The sequence below is a fragment of the Dama dama genome, chromosome 1 (assembly GCF_033118175.1).
Source record: "Dama dama isolate Ldn47 chromosome 1, ASM3311817v1, whole genome shotgun sequence".
NCBI classification, from domain to species: Eukaryota; Metazoa; Chordata; class Mammalia; order Artiodactyla; family Cervidae; genus Dama; species Dama dama.
The window spans coordinates 39,360,080-39,380,758 of record NC_083681.1 but is presented as its reverse complement, the minus strand read 5'-3'; the positions used below and the strand labels follow the sequence as shown (position 1 = coordinate 39,380,758).

Sequence of the window (20,679 nt, the reverse complement as noted above, 5' to 3'; positions counted from 1 at the left end):
AGATTAAAGCCCCTCGCCCTTTTAAAAAGAAACAGAAAAGCGTTGAACTTTCTTGTTCCTATAAAGATGGATATTGGGGATTTGGGAAGATTAGGGAATATATTGAATACCTATTTGAGAAAGTTGTCAATATGAGTCATTGATTTCATGGCACATCCAGGTGCCTGTAGGTGTTCAAGAGCAAGTTGTTTAAAATACATAGAGTTAACTAAATGGCAAATGAATATTTCTGTATACTTTGCTTCCATGATGCTGAAGAGTTGAGATTAAAATGTAACAGTATGTTATGAATTCACAGAAAATCTTACTAAAATGAAGCTGAACTAAAATGTGATTTAAGGAACAAAAAAGGAAAAGAATGCTAATTGAATTCATTTATTTGCTTAGTATTATATGTAGAAAATTTGGCCTTGAAATATTCCATTTCATATATCAGCAGAACTCTCCTTAGGCAATATTAATTTCATTTACTGCTGCTTAATTTTTTTTGTTGTTTTGCATTTATATAATGTTCCAAGATGCAGAAATATTCTTATTTCCTGGTGATTTGGTATACTTATTGAACTACATGTTACTATTTTACTGTCAGTGTCTCAAAATAGAAATTGGTTCCCTGGGTGGTAGTGAGATTTTTCCTTATCTATGCAAATTATGAATCTCAGTTTTTCTTACAATACAGGATGATGAAAACAATAACTCGTCTTCACAAAGCTATGGTGTTACTTGAATATTTCACAAGTAATTCTTGGGTTTGGAATACTGACAATGTCAATATGTTAATGAATCAACTAAACCCTGAAGATAAAAAGGCAAGTATTTTTTGTTTTATATTAGAAAATAAGGAGCATACTAATTAGAGTATGCTAATTAGCAATCTGAGAAATAATTGGATATTTTCTACAAACATTATGCAATAAGAAAGTTGATCTGTTTATAGTGTCCCATTTTCAATCATAATTGGTAATAAAATAAAGTTGCTTTATCTTAGAATTTTATAATTAAGTATGAGAGTAGCAGAAATATTTTCAAAGCATGATTGAAATGTTGATTGTCTTTTTTAATGTCAGGTTCAAAGAGAATTTTTACTTCTTTATGCATTTTCCCCCCAAATACTGTTTTAAGTTTTAAAGAAAACGTCTCAGAAATTGTTTTTCAAATAGTCTTCTACTTTTTGCCATTCCACATTTTGCTTTCTGTTAGTTTGAAACTTAAACTCTTATGAATTTTCTTTTTAAGGTTACCTTAGATATTTGAACATGCATACTTAACAAAAATTGAGCAATTTGTATAGCCTCTTCCTTAATGATACTTAGGACCATAAAATGTTTTAGCTCTGGTTACCACCCCCCACTAACTTATGTGGTTATATGTTACTTTGGTGTTCTACTTAAATCTCATAGTTAGAAATGATTATTTTGTTTAGCTTTGTTGTTGTTGCTAAGTAGTGTCCAACTCTTTTGCTCCTGCACAGACTATAGCTCACCAGGCTCCTCTGTCCATGGGATTTCCTAGGCAAAATATTGGAGAGGTTGCCATTTCCTTCTCCAGGGGATCTTCCTGACCCAGGGATTGAACCGGCATCTCCTGCATTGGCAGGTGGTTTCTTTACCACTGAGCCATCAGGGAAGCCTGGAGGCTAACTTGTTCCTGCTTTAGTATCATTTCTTAATTTAGCAAGGCCTAATAAAATATTGATACTTCCACCTTTTCTTGGATAATGCAAAGGTTAAAACGTGTAATCTAGTCAATTAGCATTCATATAGATTTACCAGCATAGTTGTCTTTTTACTGCTCTTATTTCTTCCTCCATCCTCCTCTGATGATTTCAGACTTCAGTCTGGAATCATTTTCATTCTGCCTAAAGAGTACCCACTAGTTACTTTCTCTAGTGTTTGTCTTCTATTGATGTTAGATTATCTCAGTTTTTATTCTTGGAGTATTTTTATTCTTCAATGATATTCATACTGCTGTAGAATTCTATGTTAGCAAGCTTTCTTTGAGCACTTAGAAGATATCTTCTCATAATCTTTCAGCTTCCATTGCTTCTTTTGAGATGTCAGTGGTCAGGCTAGTAGTTCTTTCTTTGGAGGTAATCTACAGTGCCTCTTCTGGTTTAAAAAAATTTTCTTTCTTTGACTTTCAGCAGTTTTACTCTAATATGTATAGATACATGTATGTATATATGGTATGTGTGTGTTTTGAATCTGTGGCTTGATGGCTCACAATTTTTGGAAAATTTCTAGCCATTGTCTTTTTAGATACTGCTTTTTTTCTGTTCTTTTTCACTTTTCCTGTGGGAATCCAGTTACACAAATGTATGACCTTCTCATATTATCTCATATCTTAAGTCTCCATTTCAGTACTGTGGTGCTTTAATGATTTATTTATGGTAGCTTTTTTATTTTTAGTCTAGAGCTTGCTATTTTCAGAGAGGTGTGATGGTAAATTAAATTGTGAATAATCTGTTTATCACACCAAAAAAATTACCTGATTGTGTGTGGAAGAGCTCTGAGCAGAGTATAGCCCTCTTATTTTGTCATGAAGTAGCATTTTTATAATGCTTTCTTTTCTATATTTATCTACTATTTTCATCAAATGGCCTACTTACTGTTACCTAAACTCCTAAGCCAGCTTTCGTTCTTCTTAAAAAAAGAAAGCCACATTCTTTCTCTTAATGTCAATACTATTCTCTAGGAAAATTAATCTGTGTAAAATGCAAGATGTTCAAAAGGAAGAGATACTGTAGATAGAAGTAAACTGGAAATAAGTGTATTGCTTCTGTGTTTAATGGAAGATAATGCAATAGGAGTAAGAACTTTTTTTGTGAGTAGCAGTAAGATTTTAAAAATTAATATGGTAAACATTTTGTAAGCATGTCCTGTGGAATTAGCCTTTGGAAAAAGTTAATTTTTGACTGGTTATGAGAAAAATTGTTCAAGAAAATAACCAGTAATTTTTTTGTTTGTGTAGACTTTTAATATTGATGTACGGCAGTTACATTGGGCAGAATATATAGAGAACTACTGTATGGGAACTAAGAAATATGTACTGAATGAAGAAATGTCTGGCCTTCCTGCAGCTAGAAAACACCTGAACAAGTAAGTTTTATATGGGTTTGATTTCATCTTGTCTTCCTTATGAAATACTAGTTTTTTCCTAAGCTGTTAAATTGAGATATTGCTAATGATATATTATATTTAGGAAAGTGGTTGGGTTTGGACTGTAACTCTGGTAGTTTGATTTAACCTATGACTATTGAAGCTTACTGTTTTCATCAGTTTATACTATTCATTAGTAAGAAAGTCAAGTGGAATTTAGTTTTAAATATCACTTTCATCTTCCCTTACTGCTACTGAAGAAGTAAAGATATCAGGAGATAATAAAAATGTAGTTTAAACTGGAGATAATGTAAAGTTTCTTCTACCTTATTGAAATACATCTTTACAAGAGGGAAAGAGATCTAATAATACATTATTCAGTGTAGAGCTTTGTCTTTGTTTATAAAATAGTTATTCTTTTTCCCTTCAGTTCAGTTCAGTCGCTCAGTCGTGTCTGACTCTTTGCGACCCCATGAATCGCAGCACGCCAGGCCTCCCTGTCCATCACAAACTCCCGGAGTTTACTCAGACTCATGCCCATCGAGTCGGTGATGCCATCCAGCCATCTCATCCTCTGTCGTCCCCTTCTCCTCCTGCCCTCAATCCCTCCCAGCATCAGGGTCTTTTCCAGTGAATCAGCTCTTCGCATCAGGTGGCCAAAGTATTGGAGTTTCAGCTTCAGCATCAGTCCTTCCAATGAACACCCAGGACTGATCTCCTTCAGGATGGACTGGTTAGATCTCCTTGCAGTCAGTCCAAGGGACTCTCAAGAGTCTTCTCCAACACCATAGTTCAAAAGCATCAATTTTTCGGCGCTCAGCTTTCTTCACAGTCCAACTCTCACATCCATACACAACCACCGGAAAAACCATAGCCTTGATCAGACGGACTTCTGTTGGCAAAGTAATGTCTCTGCTTTTTAATATGCTATCTAGCTTGGTCATAACTTTCCTTCCAAGGAGTAAGCGTCTTTTAATTTCATGGCTGCAGTCACCATGTGCAGTGATTTTGGAGCCCAAAAAAATAAAGTCTGACACTGTTTGCACTGTCTCCCCATCTATTTCCCATGAGGTGATGGGACCAGATGCCATGATCTTAGTTTTCTGAATGTTGAGCTTTAAGCCAACTTTTTCACTCTCCTCTTTCACTTTCATCAAGAGGCTTTTTAAGTTCATCTTCACTTTGTGCCGTAAGGGTGGTGTCATCTGGAATTTATGTAATGTTATGGCATATCTGAGGTTATTGATATTTCTCCCGGCAATCTTGATTCCAGCTTGTGCTTCTTCCAGCCCAGCGTTTCTCATGATGTACTCTGCATATAAATTAAATAAGCAGGGTGACAATATACAGCCTTGACGTACTCCTTTTCCTATTTGGAACCAGTCTGTTGTCCCATGTCCAGTTCTAACTGTTGCTTCCTGACCTGCATACAGGTTTCTCAAGAGGCAGGTCAGGTGGTCTGGTATTCCCGAGATCGCCTTCAGAATTTTCCACAATTTATTGTGATCCACACAGTCGAAGGCTTTGGCGTAGTCAGCAAAGCGGAAATAGATGTTTCTCTGGAACTCTCTTGCTTTTTCGATGATCCAGCGGATATTGGCAATTTGATCTCTGGTTCCTCTACCTTTTCCAAATCCAGCTTGTACATCTGGAAATTCTCAGTTCACGTATTGCTGGATGGCTTGGAGAATTTTGAGCATTACTTTACTAGCGTGTGAGATGAGTGCAATTGTGCAGTAGTTTGAGCACTCTTTGGGATTGCCTTTCTTAGGGATTGGAAAGAAAACTGACCTTTTCCAGTCCTGTGGCCACTGCTGAGTTTTCCAAATTTGCTGGCATATTGAGTGCAGCACTTTCACAGCATCATCTTTCAGGATTTGAAATAGCTCAACTGGAATTCTATCACCTCCACTAGCTTTGTTCGTAGTGATGCTTTCTAAGGCCCGCTTGACTTCACATTCTAGGATATCTGGTTCTAGGTGAGTGATCACACCACTGTGATTATCTGGGTCGTGAAGATCTTTTCTGTACAGTTCTTCTGTGTATTCTTGCCACCTCTTCTTAATATCTTCTGCTTCTGTTAGGTCCATACCATTTCTGTCCTTTATCAAACCCATCTTTGTGTGAAATGTTCCCTTGGTATCTCTAATTTTCTTGAAGACATCTCTAGTCTTTCACATTCTTTTTCCCTTAGTCTCTTATAAAACTAGTATGTACTAATTGTTAAAAAACACTTAGAAAACAGAAGAGAAAAAATTACTATTAATCCATTATTCAGAGATGCAATTAGTTTTATTAGTAATCTCTTTTATTCATAGTAATTTTAATACCATTTTTATAACAGTTTTCAAAACTCACGTTATTCTTGCTCTTTCAACTCTTTGAGACTTTATAGGGCAGATAGTTGTGTAGATGAAGAAATGGAGACTTAGGGAAGTTGTATTTGAAAGGTCATATTGTATTAAGTGGCAGAGCAAAGTTCTTTTGTCTACACCCATTGCTCATATATTGTACAGTTAAGCATTGAATAACATGGATTTGAACTGTGTGGGTCCATTTATATGTGGTGTTTTTTCAATAAATACATACTATAGTACCACACAATGTGAAGTTGGTTGAATTTACTGATACAAAAATACAGGTAAGAAGGGCTGACTATAAAGTTATATTTGGATTTTCAATTGTGTGCAGGATTGATGCCCCAACCTCCACATTGTTTAAGGATCAACTGTAGTCCTATATCTTTCACTGCCTGTTTAAATTAGTGGAATTTATGTAATGTTATGGCATACCTAAAGAATTTAGATTCCTTTTTAACACCATTAAAAAAACATCAAAAATGTTTTGAAACATGAGCATCTTGCTCTTTGAGAATGGGAGGGTCTTCCTGTGTAGAGCAAGTACCATGTTTCATTCATGGTATGAGGACTTGTCCAATTGACTTTTGATCTTGACAGAGAGCTATAACTGAAGGAGTAAGTTCTTTTAACTTGTAAGCAGCTAAAGATGTCCAAAAATATTTATTTTGTCTGTAGGATGATGTATGTAATGAATCTCCCTTTTTAGATGAGATAAGCTCTGGAAGTACAAGAGATATTTCTGTTTTACCCAACATACTTGTTGTCTAGCACCATTTAGGGCATACAGAAAGCTGCTTAATAGTACTTGTTAATAAGTAAATTTACATCCCAAATGTTACAAAAAACTTTGTGTTATTATTGTTAATAGAAATAATGCATTGTTTGGACTGCTGTCCAGAATGTGCACAGTCAGGTGTTTCTGATGTTTGCTAACTTTCTAATTTCTACTTAATTTTTAAGTAAGTTTCAAATTAATATGGATTTGAACTTTGATTAGATTAAGAATTGAATATGAATTATCTGCTATCCAACAATATTCTTTTCTAGAAGATAGTATCCAATACATTTCTTGATCTGCTTTCCAGGTTGAGGAACATACGTTACGGTTTCAATACTATCCTTGTGATCCTGATTTGGCGCATTTTTATTGCAAGATCACAAATGGCAAGAAACATCTGGTACTTCGTGGTTAGTCTGTGTTACAAGTTTCTGTCTTACTTCCGAGCATCCAGCACTATGAGATACTGAAGACAAGAATTTAGCATTAGAACATCTATGCATATGGTGGTCTAAATGCGTAAAATATACTTAAGTCATTTCACCTTTTGTCAAGACATTAAACCATCTTAGCTCAGAATGTGGAGTAAATTATGGTACATTTTATGTAACATTTTAATGTATACTCATAAAAGCCTAGTGAATACACTGTGGTATGCCAACTCAAATCTGTAATAGCCACCAAAACCATGACTTAACATTTTGATCCCTGGGGGAATAGGGTTGGATAAGGGTAGGAGGGGGAGATAGGAACACTGACCAGTATAACTGTGCAATTCTGGAACATACTAATTAAAATATGCCTTAACATAGAGTGATTTTCTAATTATAATATTTAGTACAGTGGAAAGCATTTATTTGGATGGGAATACTAGCTAAGTTGGTAGATATTTGATTCTTCGGTGTTTGATTTTTATCATCAGTTGAAGTGATTTTTAGTTTTGTTAAAATTACAGCCAGACTATTTTCACATCATCCTGTAAGTTACTGAATGGTCTCAAATGTGAAAGGCACGTTTTCATTTTCCTTCTTTCTCTGCTTAGAGGTCTGATACATATCATTTTCTATAAGCAGTCAGTTACTTCCATAATCAGAAGGCTATATATTATTATAGAGACCCTACTGGATCTAAATGAGTTTGAGAATCCATATCAGCATATGCCATGTGTTTTTAGAAGGAAAATGAAAATTCACTAAAACTATTAGTATTAAGAAGAATAGGAGTACATTTTTCTTGACCACATTATGACCAAATAACAACCAGTTCTGTGACATTTTGTTCCTGTTTTGAAGCTGGATGATTCCTTGAGACCTTGATAAGGCGGTGTGGGCACAGGGAGGAGTTCATCATACTTGTGCTCGCCTCCCTTTATAGATTTTACTAATGGGACTTTAAAAGGCTTATACTGTCCAATTAAAGCTGAAAGTACATTACTATGGAAGAATGTATTTGCAGGTAGTCATAACATTAAGAAAATGTTCTCATATGTGTGTAAACACATACTAACTTTTGACCTTGAGAGCTGAATTCCTTCAAGAAAAATAATGCATAGAATAATGTGTATAAGATTAAATAAAGAACTTTATTTACATACCACATAAAGTAGCAAACTGTTGAATGAGTTTAAAGATACCTTTTATTTTTTGTGCATGTGGTTTTAGCTTTTAGAAAGAAATGAGGTATAGAAACAAGTAATAGCAAGAAAATTGATGTATATTTTAATGATACATTACAATTCCCTTTAAATCTTAATAGTAGTTAATTCTCCTTACTGTTGTAACACACATTTGGTTTAACAGATCAGCATAACATGTTCTAATTTAGCTGATCAAGTTGTACTATATTTAAATAATTAACAGTGTATCTTGAATATGTTTGATGAAGTCAGTTTACAATACAAAAAGTTACATAGAACTTTAATCTTAATTTTCTTTGTCAATTCAGATGCAATGTATAAGAAGTTTATTTTATTACTGTGAAAAAATTAAATGTAAAGGAAATCACCTTCTTCCATGCAGGTGTATAATCTTGAAAAGGAAAATGCTTCCATGTTGAAGCCAGATTTTCTGTAGTAAACTTTTAAAACATTATTTTAAAAGAAATGTGTATATAAATATATATATATATATTCTTTGCAGTGATACTGAAGTCTCTGGTCTAGGACCATACCTTTTATAAGGTGTGAGAGACCATGGCAGTGTCTAAGAATGGAATAAATGATGATACCTTTGATTTAAAGTGGCCCACATAATTAACTATAGATGCTCTATCCTTTGAATGCTCCGTCTCTCCAATACATTTCCATAATGTGTTGAAAATATGCTAACATTTGTATGATTTTTATACATCTGCTGAATATACTGAGATGAATTATCTGCATTTTGCAAAAGAATCAGGTACAACTTTAGCAGGCATGTGAAGTACATGGGAGGTGTATATCTTTGAACTCTGTCATTATTATTGTAATCTAACTTGAGGAAATGATCATTGGGAGGGTGCTAAGGCCACTGCATTAGTTTTGTGTGTGTAGAATTCTTTTGTCAAAAGAAAGCTAATGAATAAATTAACATGTCATTCCGGAACTTAAAAGTTTTAAAATTAGTATAAAACATACATAGGTTGTTAATCCTCGCCAACTTGACTTTGAGTGTAACTCAAAGATTTTAGAAATCATTTGTATTGATGTCATTTGCTAGACCTGGTTTTTTAGTTCTTTCTGATTATATTTTTACACACAGACTCAAATTTTAACAGGATAGCCTGTTAAATAAATCTAATAAATCATTTAACTCATTTGATAAAGCTACATTTTAAACATTGTTTTTTCCCCCATTCACTCTTGATTCTTCTAATTCTGGCATATGCATTTGTCACTTGTGAAGTCATTGTAACTATAAGTAAACTTGACTTGGCAACATTAATATGTTTAATAACTCATCACTGAGAAGCATGGCAGTACATTCTTTGACTTGGGGATGGCATTAAATAAACATTTTCTGAATCTGTGTTATAAAGTTTGGAAGCAGGAAGAGAAAAATCATATTTCTCTCGCTTTTCTGTGCTTGTCTGTAGGTTCAGGGTTTTTTGCTTTTTTGTTTTAAATGTATATCGATAGTCTTTTATAAGAAATAGAAGCATTATTGGGTGCCTTTGTTTGTAAACCAAAAAGTAATAAATGAATCCCTATATTTCCATTATAGTATTTGTTTTTTTACAATAGTTGTCCTGAAAGTTACTCATGAGGTAATGTGGTTAGAATTACAGGAAACAGTTCTCACTTACACTTTTTACCTTTCTTAAGGTGTATTCATTATTTTTTTGTATCCTAATTTTATTGAATTCTAAGTCTCTTACACCGCATTTTAGGGGAAGCACATAGGCAGGATGAATACTTTGTGTTAAAATATTATTTTTATTTATTAGCTGGAATGAGGTGGTTTTTCTGAAAACAGTGCCAGGGTGTCAGTTAGGTTCCAGGTACTCTCCTCCCTGTTGAATGATATCATATTAATTTATAAATACATTTGTTGTAACTTGTCTGTTGAGTAAGTATAAAGAACCATTCATTAGTAATAGAGTGTAACCATAAAAAAGGAGAGAGCTGATATCAGGCCAGGGTACAGGTGAATATAAATGGCCTTCCAAGCCAAGCTCTTCTAGGCTTGACTCTTAAGTCATGACTTGAAACTGTTGGCACTGACTTGTTCTATTTTGAGAAAAACTCCCTATTCTTTTGCATGAGCAACTAGAGAAAGGAATGTATACTGCATAACTTAATATAGAAATGAGTTAATTAAATCTACAGTCTCTGTGATAAAGAAATATGAAATATTTTCTTATTGAATTAATATTTTTATCTTGAGGTATTTTCTAGTCATAGAATGAATGTCTTTTTTTTTTTAATGGTGATACTCTTAGCATACATCTCTATCATTAAGATTCCTAAACAAATCATCTTTGTCATTTGAGCATATTTGTTAAATCCTTTGATTTTTCTTTATTAAAAAAATTTGATTAACATTAAGTTTGATGTGCTCTTTTACAAGTTGATGGCTGTAAACTATATTTATATAGAAAAATGTTAAGTGATGAGTTTAGTATCTTTATGGTTGGCTAATAAGGCTATAATTGTCTTTTTCTTTCTTTCTCCCTTCCTTTTCCTTCTTCCCTCCCCACTCCTTCCCTCCCTCTCTCCTTCCTTCCCTTTTCTTCCTTCATCACAGATCACATATAATACCTGTATTTTTATACAAGATGAAGAGACAGTGGAGATTTTTCTGAATTAATTAAAAAAATAAGCATTCCTAATTATTCTCTTCAAAATATTTACCTTAAGATTCTCTCCTAGACATTTGACTTAGTTGTATGTTACAGCTTTATGGGGTTGAATTAGGGATCCTCCAGAGGTGCTTTGGAAGCAGAATTCCTTTATTTTCTGCTGTTATACAGAATATCAAATTCTTTCTTCTCTTTCTTTCTTTCTCTTTCTACATTTATCTGTGAAGAGCTTATCTTCAGTTTTTGAGAGCAAAGTATAACTAGAAAGTTTAGGCTGAAACATGAATTATTAATGCCAATAGTTGATGGTTCTTGAACTACGAAGATAATCTCATGTGACTCAACCTAGTATTAAAATGGCTTTCTTTATCTTTTAACAAATACATCTGAACGTAAACATACAGATGCGTGCGATTTTATTTAAAATAGTCATCCCAGGAGAATGTGTATTTATTTCATTAGTCCTTAATTTTTTGACATCTAATACCTACTTTTCTGTTTTATGTTACATCTTTCACAACTTTCTTGTTATTTTCCCCAACTAGGTTGTTTTTCTTGAGAAGAAAACCAGCTTGAACCTTTTGCAGTATAGAAATAACACTAGTGAACACTTGTTGAGCAAGTGTGCGAGGCACTACCCTAAGCATTTTACATGTATTAACCCATTTTTGCCTAGCAGCCCTTTGAGGAGGGCACCTCTGTTTACCCATGTTTTATAGGTGTGATAACTAAGGTGTGTGACGTTAGTAATTTATCCACGTTACACTGCTAGTGGCAGAGCCAAGGTCTGAACTCAGGTAGTTTAGCACCAAAGCCTGCTACACATGTCCATTACGCTATACCATCTTTTATTATAGGAACACATGTACATGTGTTGTGTTAGGCACTATGTTTTATATATTGCAACTCTCTGTTTATCTGTATCACTCAGCACACTGTAAACTTGTCAGTGGTTTGAATTGGAATATGACACACTACCTGCCATTTAGGATCATGTGACTTAATTAACATAGGTAGGTAAACATAGTTTTAATTAACATATTAAGAACAAAATACTAAAAGTACAAAGGAGTGATACACTGCTTAGTATTTTCAGGGAAGAGCTCATACAGGCATATTTGAATTGTGGTTTTGTCTGATTGGAAGAATGCTGAGAAAGGGAAGCACTCCAGGTACAGAGAAGGGCATCTGTAAAGGGAAGTGTGGGGAGCCATGAGTAAATATTTTGGTGCTAAAGTTGAGGATGACTAATGGAAGATGAGGTTGGAGGGACATTTGGGGGCCAATGAGGGCCTCTGCGTGCTCAGAATTCACTATGGAATGTGGAGTGGCTGTGGTCAAAACCACTTGGAAGGTTCTCCTAGTCAAAGAACACCCAGTTCCTATTAAATATGAATACATTTTGGACTTTGAGTGAACTGACCTATTACACTCATTTTCTAAATGAAATCAATTTAAGAGAAAAAAATTCTACTCAAATAGTGTCACTAAGTGTTAATGGTGCCAGTGGTGAAACAACTGGTCTCTATGTTTTTCAGTTTTCTGTGATTCTCGAAGTGTGACCCTAAACCAGCGGCATGAGTGAGCATCTGGCATTACCTGAGAACTCAATAGAAATGTGGCTTTCAGGGCCCACCCATACTTAGTCAGAAACTGGGGTGGGCCAGCAGCCTGTTCTGACACGCCCTATAAGTGATTGTGAAGCACACTAAGGAGAACTGCTGGTGTGTATAGTCGGTCATCGTGAGATAACAGCAAGGTCCTATGGACCTGGGAGGTCTTAAAACTAAAGATCAACACGTAAAACATGATACAAAACATGTAGTGATACATAGGAAAAGATCAGACCTCCTAGGAATAAAGTCACAATGTTCAAGAATTAGCTTTATGTGATAACTATGGGTGGTCTACCTTTTTGTCCCTTATTCTTTTACTTTTCCCCTGTTTTCTGCAAGGAGCCTGAGTTTGTTATAAACAAAAGCAAAGGTTTTTATTTTAAAGTAACTTACAAATAAGGGTGAGAGGAAGCTGAGGGGAAAAAAAGCTTTTTTTTTAAAAAAAAAAAGTCCATTCATTCTGGACCTAAAAAAGGTCTGTTTTTAAACTCCAGATCTTGAGATGGTGTTTTTCTTTCATGATTAGAGAGCCACAACTTAATATGTTGTGATCGCCCTTGAAATTGCCCAAGTCTTTGTTATGTTTTTGATGAACTTGGTAATTATATTAATGTCTATGCTTACTAGTTTCTTACTTGGTCTTTATGTGGTACCAACCATGCGTGTATGTCCTTTCTGTGCAGCCAGGTAACCACAGTCCTCTAACTAGCTTAATTCCCTGTTGTAGTTCCCATTATAATGCTCACATTACACATCAGTGAATTGTGAGTTTATGGAGAGGCAACTCCCACAGAGAATTCTCAACTCTTGATAGATGGAGAAGGTGTTTCTGTCCTTAAAGCTGAGTTCTAGAGCCTGTGCCATGGGAACCTCTCATAATTACCATAGCAGGCAGGTATTTGAAAGTATGGCTAATTTTAGAATGTTTTACTGGAGAAAATTTGAAATGATTAGGGAGTTTGCCTTAAGCTGTATGCAAACAGAACCTACCCCCATTAGGTTGAAAATATCTATTTACTGTGTTTCCTTCATACGATTGTGAGCTCTCCTGTAGGGCAGGGCCCGTTTTTTAAAGCAACTTGGCACATGGAAGTTACTCAATAAATGTCTCAACTTAACTCAGAACATGAAGTTTGTCCTTCCTCTATCAGCCCCAGAATTGTTAAGCTTCCTTTTAATATACAAAATTTTACAACCAAGAAGAATTTGCCAAAAAGAATATGAAAGCTGACACTAGTAACCTCTTTTTTCTCCCCTCACCTAGAGATGCTTACAGAAGACGATACAAATGCCCCAAGTTAGAAACTCCACAACTGACAAATATTACTTTTATCCAATAAACATTGATTGGCTGCTGTTATCCACTGATGTAAAGTCATGCTAAACACAATCCTCTGAATTCTTAGTAGATCGTAAAGTACTTGTTCTGATGCCCGTAATACTTTAGAGTTTTTCTTTATGAAGACATTTTTCCGAAGAAATTTATTACAGTTATCTAGATTGAAGGGCAGCTTGACTCCTGGTGTGTGCTGGTTCAAATGGTGTGTTCTTTAGATAACAGAAACTCCTGATAAGCTTTATGAATCTGCTCAGCTCACTGGTGCTGAAACCGTTGGAAAGGTGGACTATGCATGTAACATCTGGCAGCACAGCAGAATGGCCTAATGCACATTCTAATCTGGCTATATCATCGGCCTTCTTTCCCAGTATACCAGAATGATCTTGTCAGCCTAGGCCAAGTTTTGAATTTTTTCCCTCTGACATAAGAGGTAACGTTCAATACACTATAGGGAATGCCTGCCCTGATCTGACATTCACTTCAGCCCTCAGTTTCCTCATCGTATAATTTCAGTGTTGTTCTAACTTACACCATGTTAGGAGCACCCTCCTATCTCTCGTATTGTCAGATGCATCTTACCTGCAAGCATATTGTATATATCCATACTCTGCTTAACAGACCATAAAATTCTAGGTCATCACAGAGCATAAGGACAGATTCTTCAAGAATTGTCAGTACTAGGGTCCTGGTGTATCCAGAGATACTCCTTATTACTGGGCACATGTATTAGCATAATCTTAGTACAGAAAAAAATTTTAAATAATAAATGCAAGGGGAAAATGTTTTTCTCAGAGAAAGAAAATTCCCATGTGGAATGGCTCTTCTTTGCCCCTGCAGACCCACTCTCTTCTCCATGCAGTTCTTTGCCACATCAAGCTGACCTTTGTGGATGACACATTTGGGTTCCTTTGCCTTCTGGCTTCCAGTTGGATTCAGCCCATGAGAGGCACTGGCAGGAGTAGATGACAGGAGGAGAGAAATCCCAGGGCAGTTTGTTCCTCAGTCACTCCCTCTGGGCTGTGGTTTGGCAGTGGTTGCACTGCTTGACCAAATGCTGCTGCTCCCTCCTACAGCTCCATATTTCTCAAGAGTTCTAGTCACCGTCTCCTTCCCTTGCCTGCAACTTCACCATCACTCATTGTCGCCTTAACCTTGCTCATACTTTTGGAGGCCCTTCCTTGACCTCTGTTACTTTTCCGAGTGTGCTGTCTGTTTCCTGTCTGGCTTGGAAACACGGTCATCTACCTTATGCAATGCTGGTCCTTTCCGCTAACACAGTTCAGAACACTAAATGTGGTGTAATAAAGCCTACTGATAGATCCTGTGAAAAAATGTTTACAACCTTTCTTACTTTTTCAAGTTGGCTACCACTTTGTCAGTACCTGATATGGGCACACCATCATCACATGGAACTCATCCTTGCTCATCCATATAAATCACTATGGAACCGGTTGCTTATTCACAGATTTGGTCAGCCCACCAACATACAGAAGGTAAATTCTATGCCTGAGGGGAAAAAAAAAAAACCAACAGTTTCACTCTTTTAACCTAGTCTGTCTTCCCCTATATATACATCCCATTTCCAACACAAGTGTACACACACACACGCACACACATGTTCTATTATATGTCATACGGTGGAGTTAAAGTTGTAATACTTCAATACAGAGCCCTTCATCCATTCCTTAAGATGAATTTAGCTCTGGAAGAGACTGTTCAACGCTGTCCAAAAATAGATTTCAGAATCTCTGAAGTCTTTCTCCCTGTCCCCCAGATTTCCTTCCTCTGTCCCATCTGACAGACCCCATTAGCTACCCAGGTAAACTAGAAATGAAAATCCTTCTCTGCTCTTCCCTCTCTTCATACTGATTTTTGCACCAGTCACCAGATCTTTGCCATTCTATTCCCTTAACATTGGGGGTATATTAACTTCTATCTAAATTGCTACTGGTGTGGTCCAGAGACCAACATTTTTCTTACCTGTATCATGATGACATTTTTTTAACTGATTTCCATGCCTCTCGTCTGGTTCCTCTCCAAAGCATGCTGTCTTCGGCTACTGAATGATCTTTCTAAATCACAATTCTGATATGTTAGTTTTCATACTTCAGACCTTTAAAACCCCTAAGTGACTTCCCATTTATACACTGCCCCTAGGATCAAGTTCACATAACACAATTTCTAAAACTCATTACCTTCTGGACATTCTCATCACATTTTTTCCTATTCTTCTTCCCCAACCACTTGCTTGTCAACCAAAGTTCTCATCTCTCTCATCTTGATCATGATGTGCCTCTCTGCAAAATTTTGTCTGTTCTCACCCATCTTTCAGACTTCAGCTTAGGCTTCAAGTCTGTATCAAGAATGCTTTCAATGGCAAATATCCAAAAACAGATTGCTACTAAGCAATAAGGAATTTTTCTCATACAAAAAATCTGGAGGTAGGCAGTTGATAGCATTGATTCATTACTTGTCATCATAATCATTACTGTTATTATAATAGTATTAGTCTTCTAACCTATTGTTCCTAAGTGATCTCAGAGTTCTGATGAAATTCCATTCCACATTCTTGTTCTTCTGATCCAAACCAGGGATCATAAACAGACTCTAGGTATTACTGCCATTCATTTGATAACTGATACCTATATTGAGAAAAAATTTGAGACCCAAGAGAGGTTCAGCAGAAGACAGTGTGAGGCATGATCATTTAGTGACATCTGCCATCTTGTCAACCATAAGCATCTCTAAGTGACCTGGTTAAAAGTTTCACAAAAGTTTCATAGGGAGTTTGTCAGGATGGAAAAGGACAATTCTAAAACAGGAAAAACAATATGATTATTTGTTTTTTTCTCCTTTAATTTGCAAACAGAGTGAATTACTCCACTTTAAATGATAAAACCACCTCACTTTTCTAGGATTAAACCCAATTTAGTTCTGGTATAGTGTCTTTTGTATACATTACAGAATTCAGCTTGCTCATATTTATTTCTGCTTAACACTGTTTACTTGGAATTCATGTTACACCACTTAACAAGGCTTCCAAATCCGAGAACTGTACCAGGTATCAGTGGGGTGGAAAGGGAGGACTGGAAGGACTTTAGCTCCTCCATCATCTAACACCCCCAAGTCACCTGTTGGTATTCCTCAGTAGGGATGCCTGTTCTCAAATGTATGAAAAGCCTGAATTACAAGAATTTTAGAAAATACTGATATTTGTATTTATCTTTAAATTTTTTTTTTAATGTGGCAGTTTGGGTTTTGGAGAACAGACTGAGGGTTGGGGTTTTGGGATCAAGCTGTTTGTTAGGGATTAATACCTGTGATATTAATAGCCTTGTCTTACTCAATGAAACTATGAGCCATGCCGTGCAGGACCACCCAAGATGGATGGGTCATGGTGGAGAGTTCTAACAAAGTGTGGTCCACTGGAGAAGGGAATGGCAAACCACTTCAGTATTTTTGCCTTGAGAACCCCATGAACAGTATGAAAAGGCAAAAAGATATGACACTGAAAGATGAACTCCTCAGGTTGGTGAGTGCCTAATATGCTACTGGAGAATAGTGGAGAAATAGCTCCAGAAAGAATGAAGAGGCTGAGCCAAAGTGAAAACAAGGCCCAGTTGTGGATGTGACTATTGATGGAAATAAAGTCTGAATAGAACTGTAGAGAACAATACTGCATAGGAATGTGGAATGTTAGATCCGTGAATCAAGGCAAACTGGAAGTGGTCAAACAGGAGCTGGCAAGAGTGAACATCACATTTTAAGAATGAGTGAACTAAAGTGGACCAGAATGGGTGAATTTAATTCAGATGATCATTATATTTACTACTGTGGGCAAGAATTCTTTAGAACAAATAGAGTAGCTCTCATAGTCAATGAGAAAGTCTGAAATGCAGTCCTTGGATGCAATCTCAAAAACAACAAATGATACCTGTTTGTTCCCAAGGCAAAGCATTCAGTATCACAGTAATCCAAGCCTGTGCCCCAACCACTAAGGCCGAAGAAGCTTAAGTTGAACAGTTCTATGAAGACCTACAAGACCTTTTAGAACTAACACCCAAAAAATATGTCCTTTTTTATCATAGGGGACTGGATTGCAAAAGTAGGAAGTCAAGAGATACCTGGCGTAACAGACAAGTTTGGCCTTGGAGTACATAATGAAGCAGGGCAAAGGCTAACAGTTTTATCAAGAGAACACACTGGTCATAGCAAACACTCTTTTTCAACAATACAAGAGACAACTCTACACATGGATATCACCAAAATCATCAAATTGATTATATTCTTTGCAGCCAAAGATGGAGAAACATTATACAGTCAGCAAAAACAAGGCCAGGAGCTGACTGTAGCTCAGATCATGAACTCCTTATTGCCAAATTCAGACTTAAATTGAAGAAAGTAGGGAAAACCACTAGGCCATTCAGGTATGACCTAAATCAAATCCCTTACGATTATACAGTGGAAGTGACAGATTCAAGGGATTAGATCCAGCCCTCCCTTTCCACCCCACTGATACCTGGTAGAGTTCTTGGATTTGGAAGCCTTGTGGGTACAGAGAAATTTAGCAAGGGGTACATCAGAGACAGGGAGTTGGGTGGCCCACATGGACCTAGGGGGAGAAAGGGAGCTGCAGATTTCTCCCTGGATATCAGGCACTTCCTAATCAGATGGCCAGAAACAGTGCCACTATCACCTGCTTCTCTCTCAGGAAGGCCTATCAGAGCCTTGGGAAGCTCAGGATTGAGGGTGATCTTGCTAGGTGGAGGAAACAGCAGAGTTTGGAGCTGCTGAGGTGCCTGGAAATTGAAGATATCAGAGAGGAGGGAGGTGTGCAGAGAAGGAGCTCCTAAAACCTATATGAGGACCCCCTTGGCTCTTTGGCCATGTACTTGTCTGTAGAGACACAGAGCAAGATACCACAGGTCTGTCAGAAAAGAATTATCCATGGGGTTTTGTGTAAACTAAGTGAAGATTCTGAAGGTTGAACAGCTCTGGTGTTCTGACTAGCCAGAATAAAGTAACACCTCAAGCATTCGGTGGCGAGCTCAGAAGGGCCGTATCTTAGAAGTAAGTCTGCTCTAGCCTTAGAATAAGGGCTGCTCTAGCCTTAGAATAAGGGCTAATAAAGCCTAAAAACAAGTCCCAGTTGGATCACACCAACAAGTCAATACATTAACTGCCTAAAAGAAGAAAAACAATACTCTTTGAGGAAGAAAACAAAATCTCGACTCTCCAATAATGTAATGTCCACCCACATGTTCAGCAAGCAATAACAATAACTAGACAAGGAAAGGACCAGGGAAATATGACCCATAACCAGGAGTGGCAACAACAAAAACAAAACAGTCCAAAGAAACAGATTTTGAGAGGACACAGACACTGGTGTTAACAGCCCAGGACTTTAAAACAGCTATTATAAACATGTGCAAGAGGGAGTTCCCTGGCAGTCCAGTGGTTAAGACTTTGCCTTCCGATGAAGGAGGTGCAGGTTTGAGCCCTGGTTGCAGAGCTAAAATCCCACATGCCTCATGCCCTCAAAATAAAAAAATATAAACAGAAGACCTAACTCAAATCACTTACGATTATACAGTGGAAGTGACAAATAGATTCGAGGGATTAGATCTGATAGAGTGCCGGAGGAACTATGGATGGAGGTTCGTGACATCGTATAGGAGATAGTGACCAAAATCATCCCCAAGAAGAAGAAATGCAAGAAGGCAAAATGATTGAGGAGACCTGATAAATAGCTGAGAAAAGAGAAGTGAAAAGCAAAGGAGAAAAGGAAAGATATACCCATTTGAATGCAGAGTTCCAAAGAATAGCAAGGAGAGATAAGAAAGCCTTCCGCAGTGATCAGTGCAAAGAAATAGAGGAAAACAATAGAATGGGAAAGATTAGAGATCTCTTTAAGAAAATCAGAGACACCAAGGGGACATGCATGCAAGGATGGGCACAATAAAGGAGAAAAATGGTATGGACCTAACAGAAGCAAAAGATATTAAAAAGAGGTGGCAAGAATACACAGAAGAACTGTACAAAAAGATCTTCATGACCCAGATAACCACAATGGTGTGATCACTCACCTAGAGCCAGACATCCTGGAGTGTGAAGTCAAGTGGGCCTTAGGAAGCATCATTACGAACAAAGCTAATGGAGGTGATGGAATGCCAGCTGAGCCTTTTCAAATCCTAAAAGATGATGCTTTTAAAGTGCTGCACTCAATATGTCAGGAAATTTGGAAAACTCAGCAGTGGCCACAGGACTGGAAAAGGTCAGTTTTCATTCCAGTTCCAAAGGCAGTGCCAAAGAATGTTCAAACTATCGCACAATTGCACTCATCTCACACACTAGCAAACAAAAACTCAGAATTCTCCAAGCGAGGCTTCAACAGTACGTGAACTGAGAACTTCTAGATGTTCAGTCTGAATTTAGAAAAGACAGAGGAACCAGAGTTAAAATTGCCAACATCTGTTGGATCATAGAAAAAGCAAGAGAGTTACAGAAAAACATCATCTTCCACTTTATTGACTATGCTAAAGCCTTTGACTGTGTGGATCACAACAATTTGTAGAAAATTCATAAAGAGATGGGTATACTGGACCACCTTACCTGCTTCCTGAAAAATCTTTATGCAGGTCAAGAAGCAACAATTAGAATTGGACATGGAACAATGGTCTGGTTCCACATTGGTAAAGCAGTATGTCAAGACTGTATATTGTGACCATGCTTATTTAACTTATTTGCACAGTACATCATGTGAAATGCCAGGCTGGATGAAGCACATCTGGAATCAAGGTTGCAGGGAGAAATATCAATAACCTCAGATATGCAGACGACACCACCCTTATGCCAGAAAGTGAAGAGGGAACTAAAGAACTAAAGAACCTCAGGTGCCCTACCTGCCTTGACTGTTTCAGGACACTTACCTGTCTGATTCCTTCTAACCTCTCACTCCCCCTTCTTCCTTCCCTCTTCAGCCACCTTCTCCAGCATATCCATGGAGAGGCAGAAACTCCCTCCACTGGCTCCTTTCCACACGAATACCTTCTTGTTTCTCTCCTGTCACCTCCAATCTTCAAAGAGCAGTTCTTTCTTGCTTTTCTCTATCTTAGCTCCCTCCCTGCCACCCACACATCAACACATTGCACTCTGGCTAGTCACATCCAACGGGTCCTTGTCAGCAAGTCCTTATCTCCTTCAACCTTGC

At 37.0% G+C, this 20,679-nt stretch overlaps 1 protein-coding gene across 3 annotated transcripts in view; it reads left to right on the top strand.

Annotated features, from left to right (window-relative positions):
• Positions 1-10,260, top strand: part of FAR1 (fatty acyl-CoA reductase 1) — a 76,449-nt gene extending 66,189 nt beyond the window's left edge. For all 3 annotated transcript variants that reach the window (XM_061147313.1, XM_061147324.1, XM_061147303.1), the window contains 3 exons: positions 680-809; positions 2,971-3,098; positions 6,544-10,260. In XM_061147313.1, the coding sequence (XP_061003296.1) occupies positions 680-809; positions 2,971-3,098; positions 6,544-6,706 (421 nt within the window). In that variant the 3' untranslated portion in view covers positions 6,707-10,260. The remainder of the gene's footprint in view (positions 1-679; positions 810-2,970; positions 3,099-6,543) is intronic.
• The last annotated feature ends 10,419 nt before the right edge of the window (positions 10,261-20,679 follow it).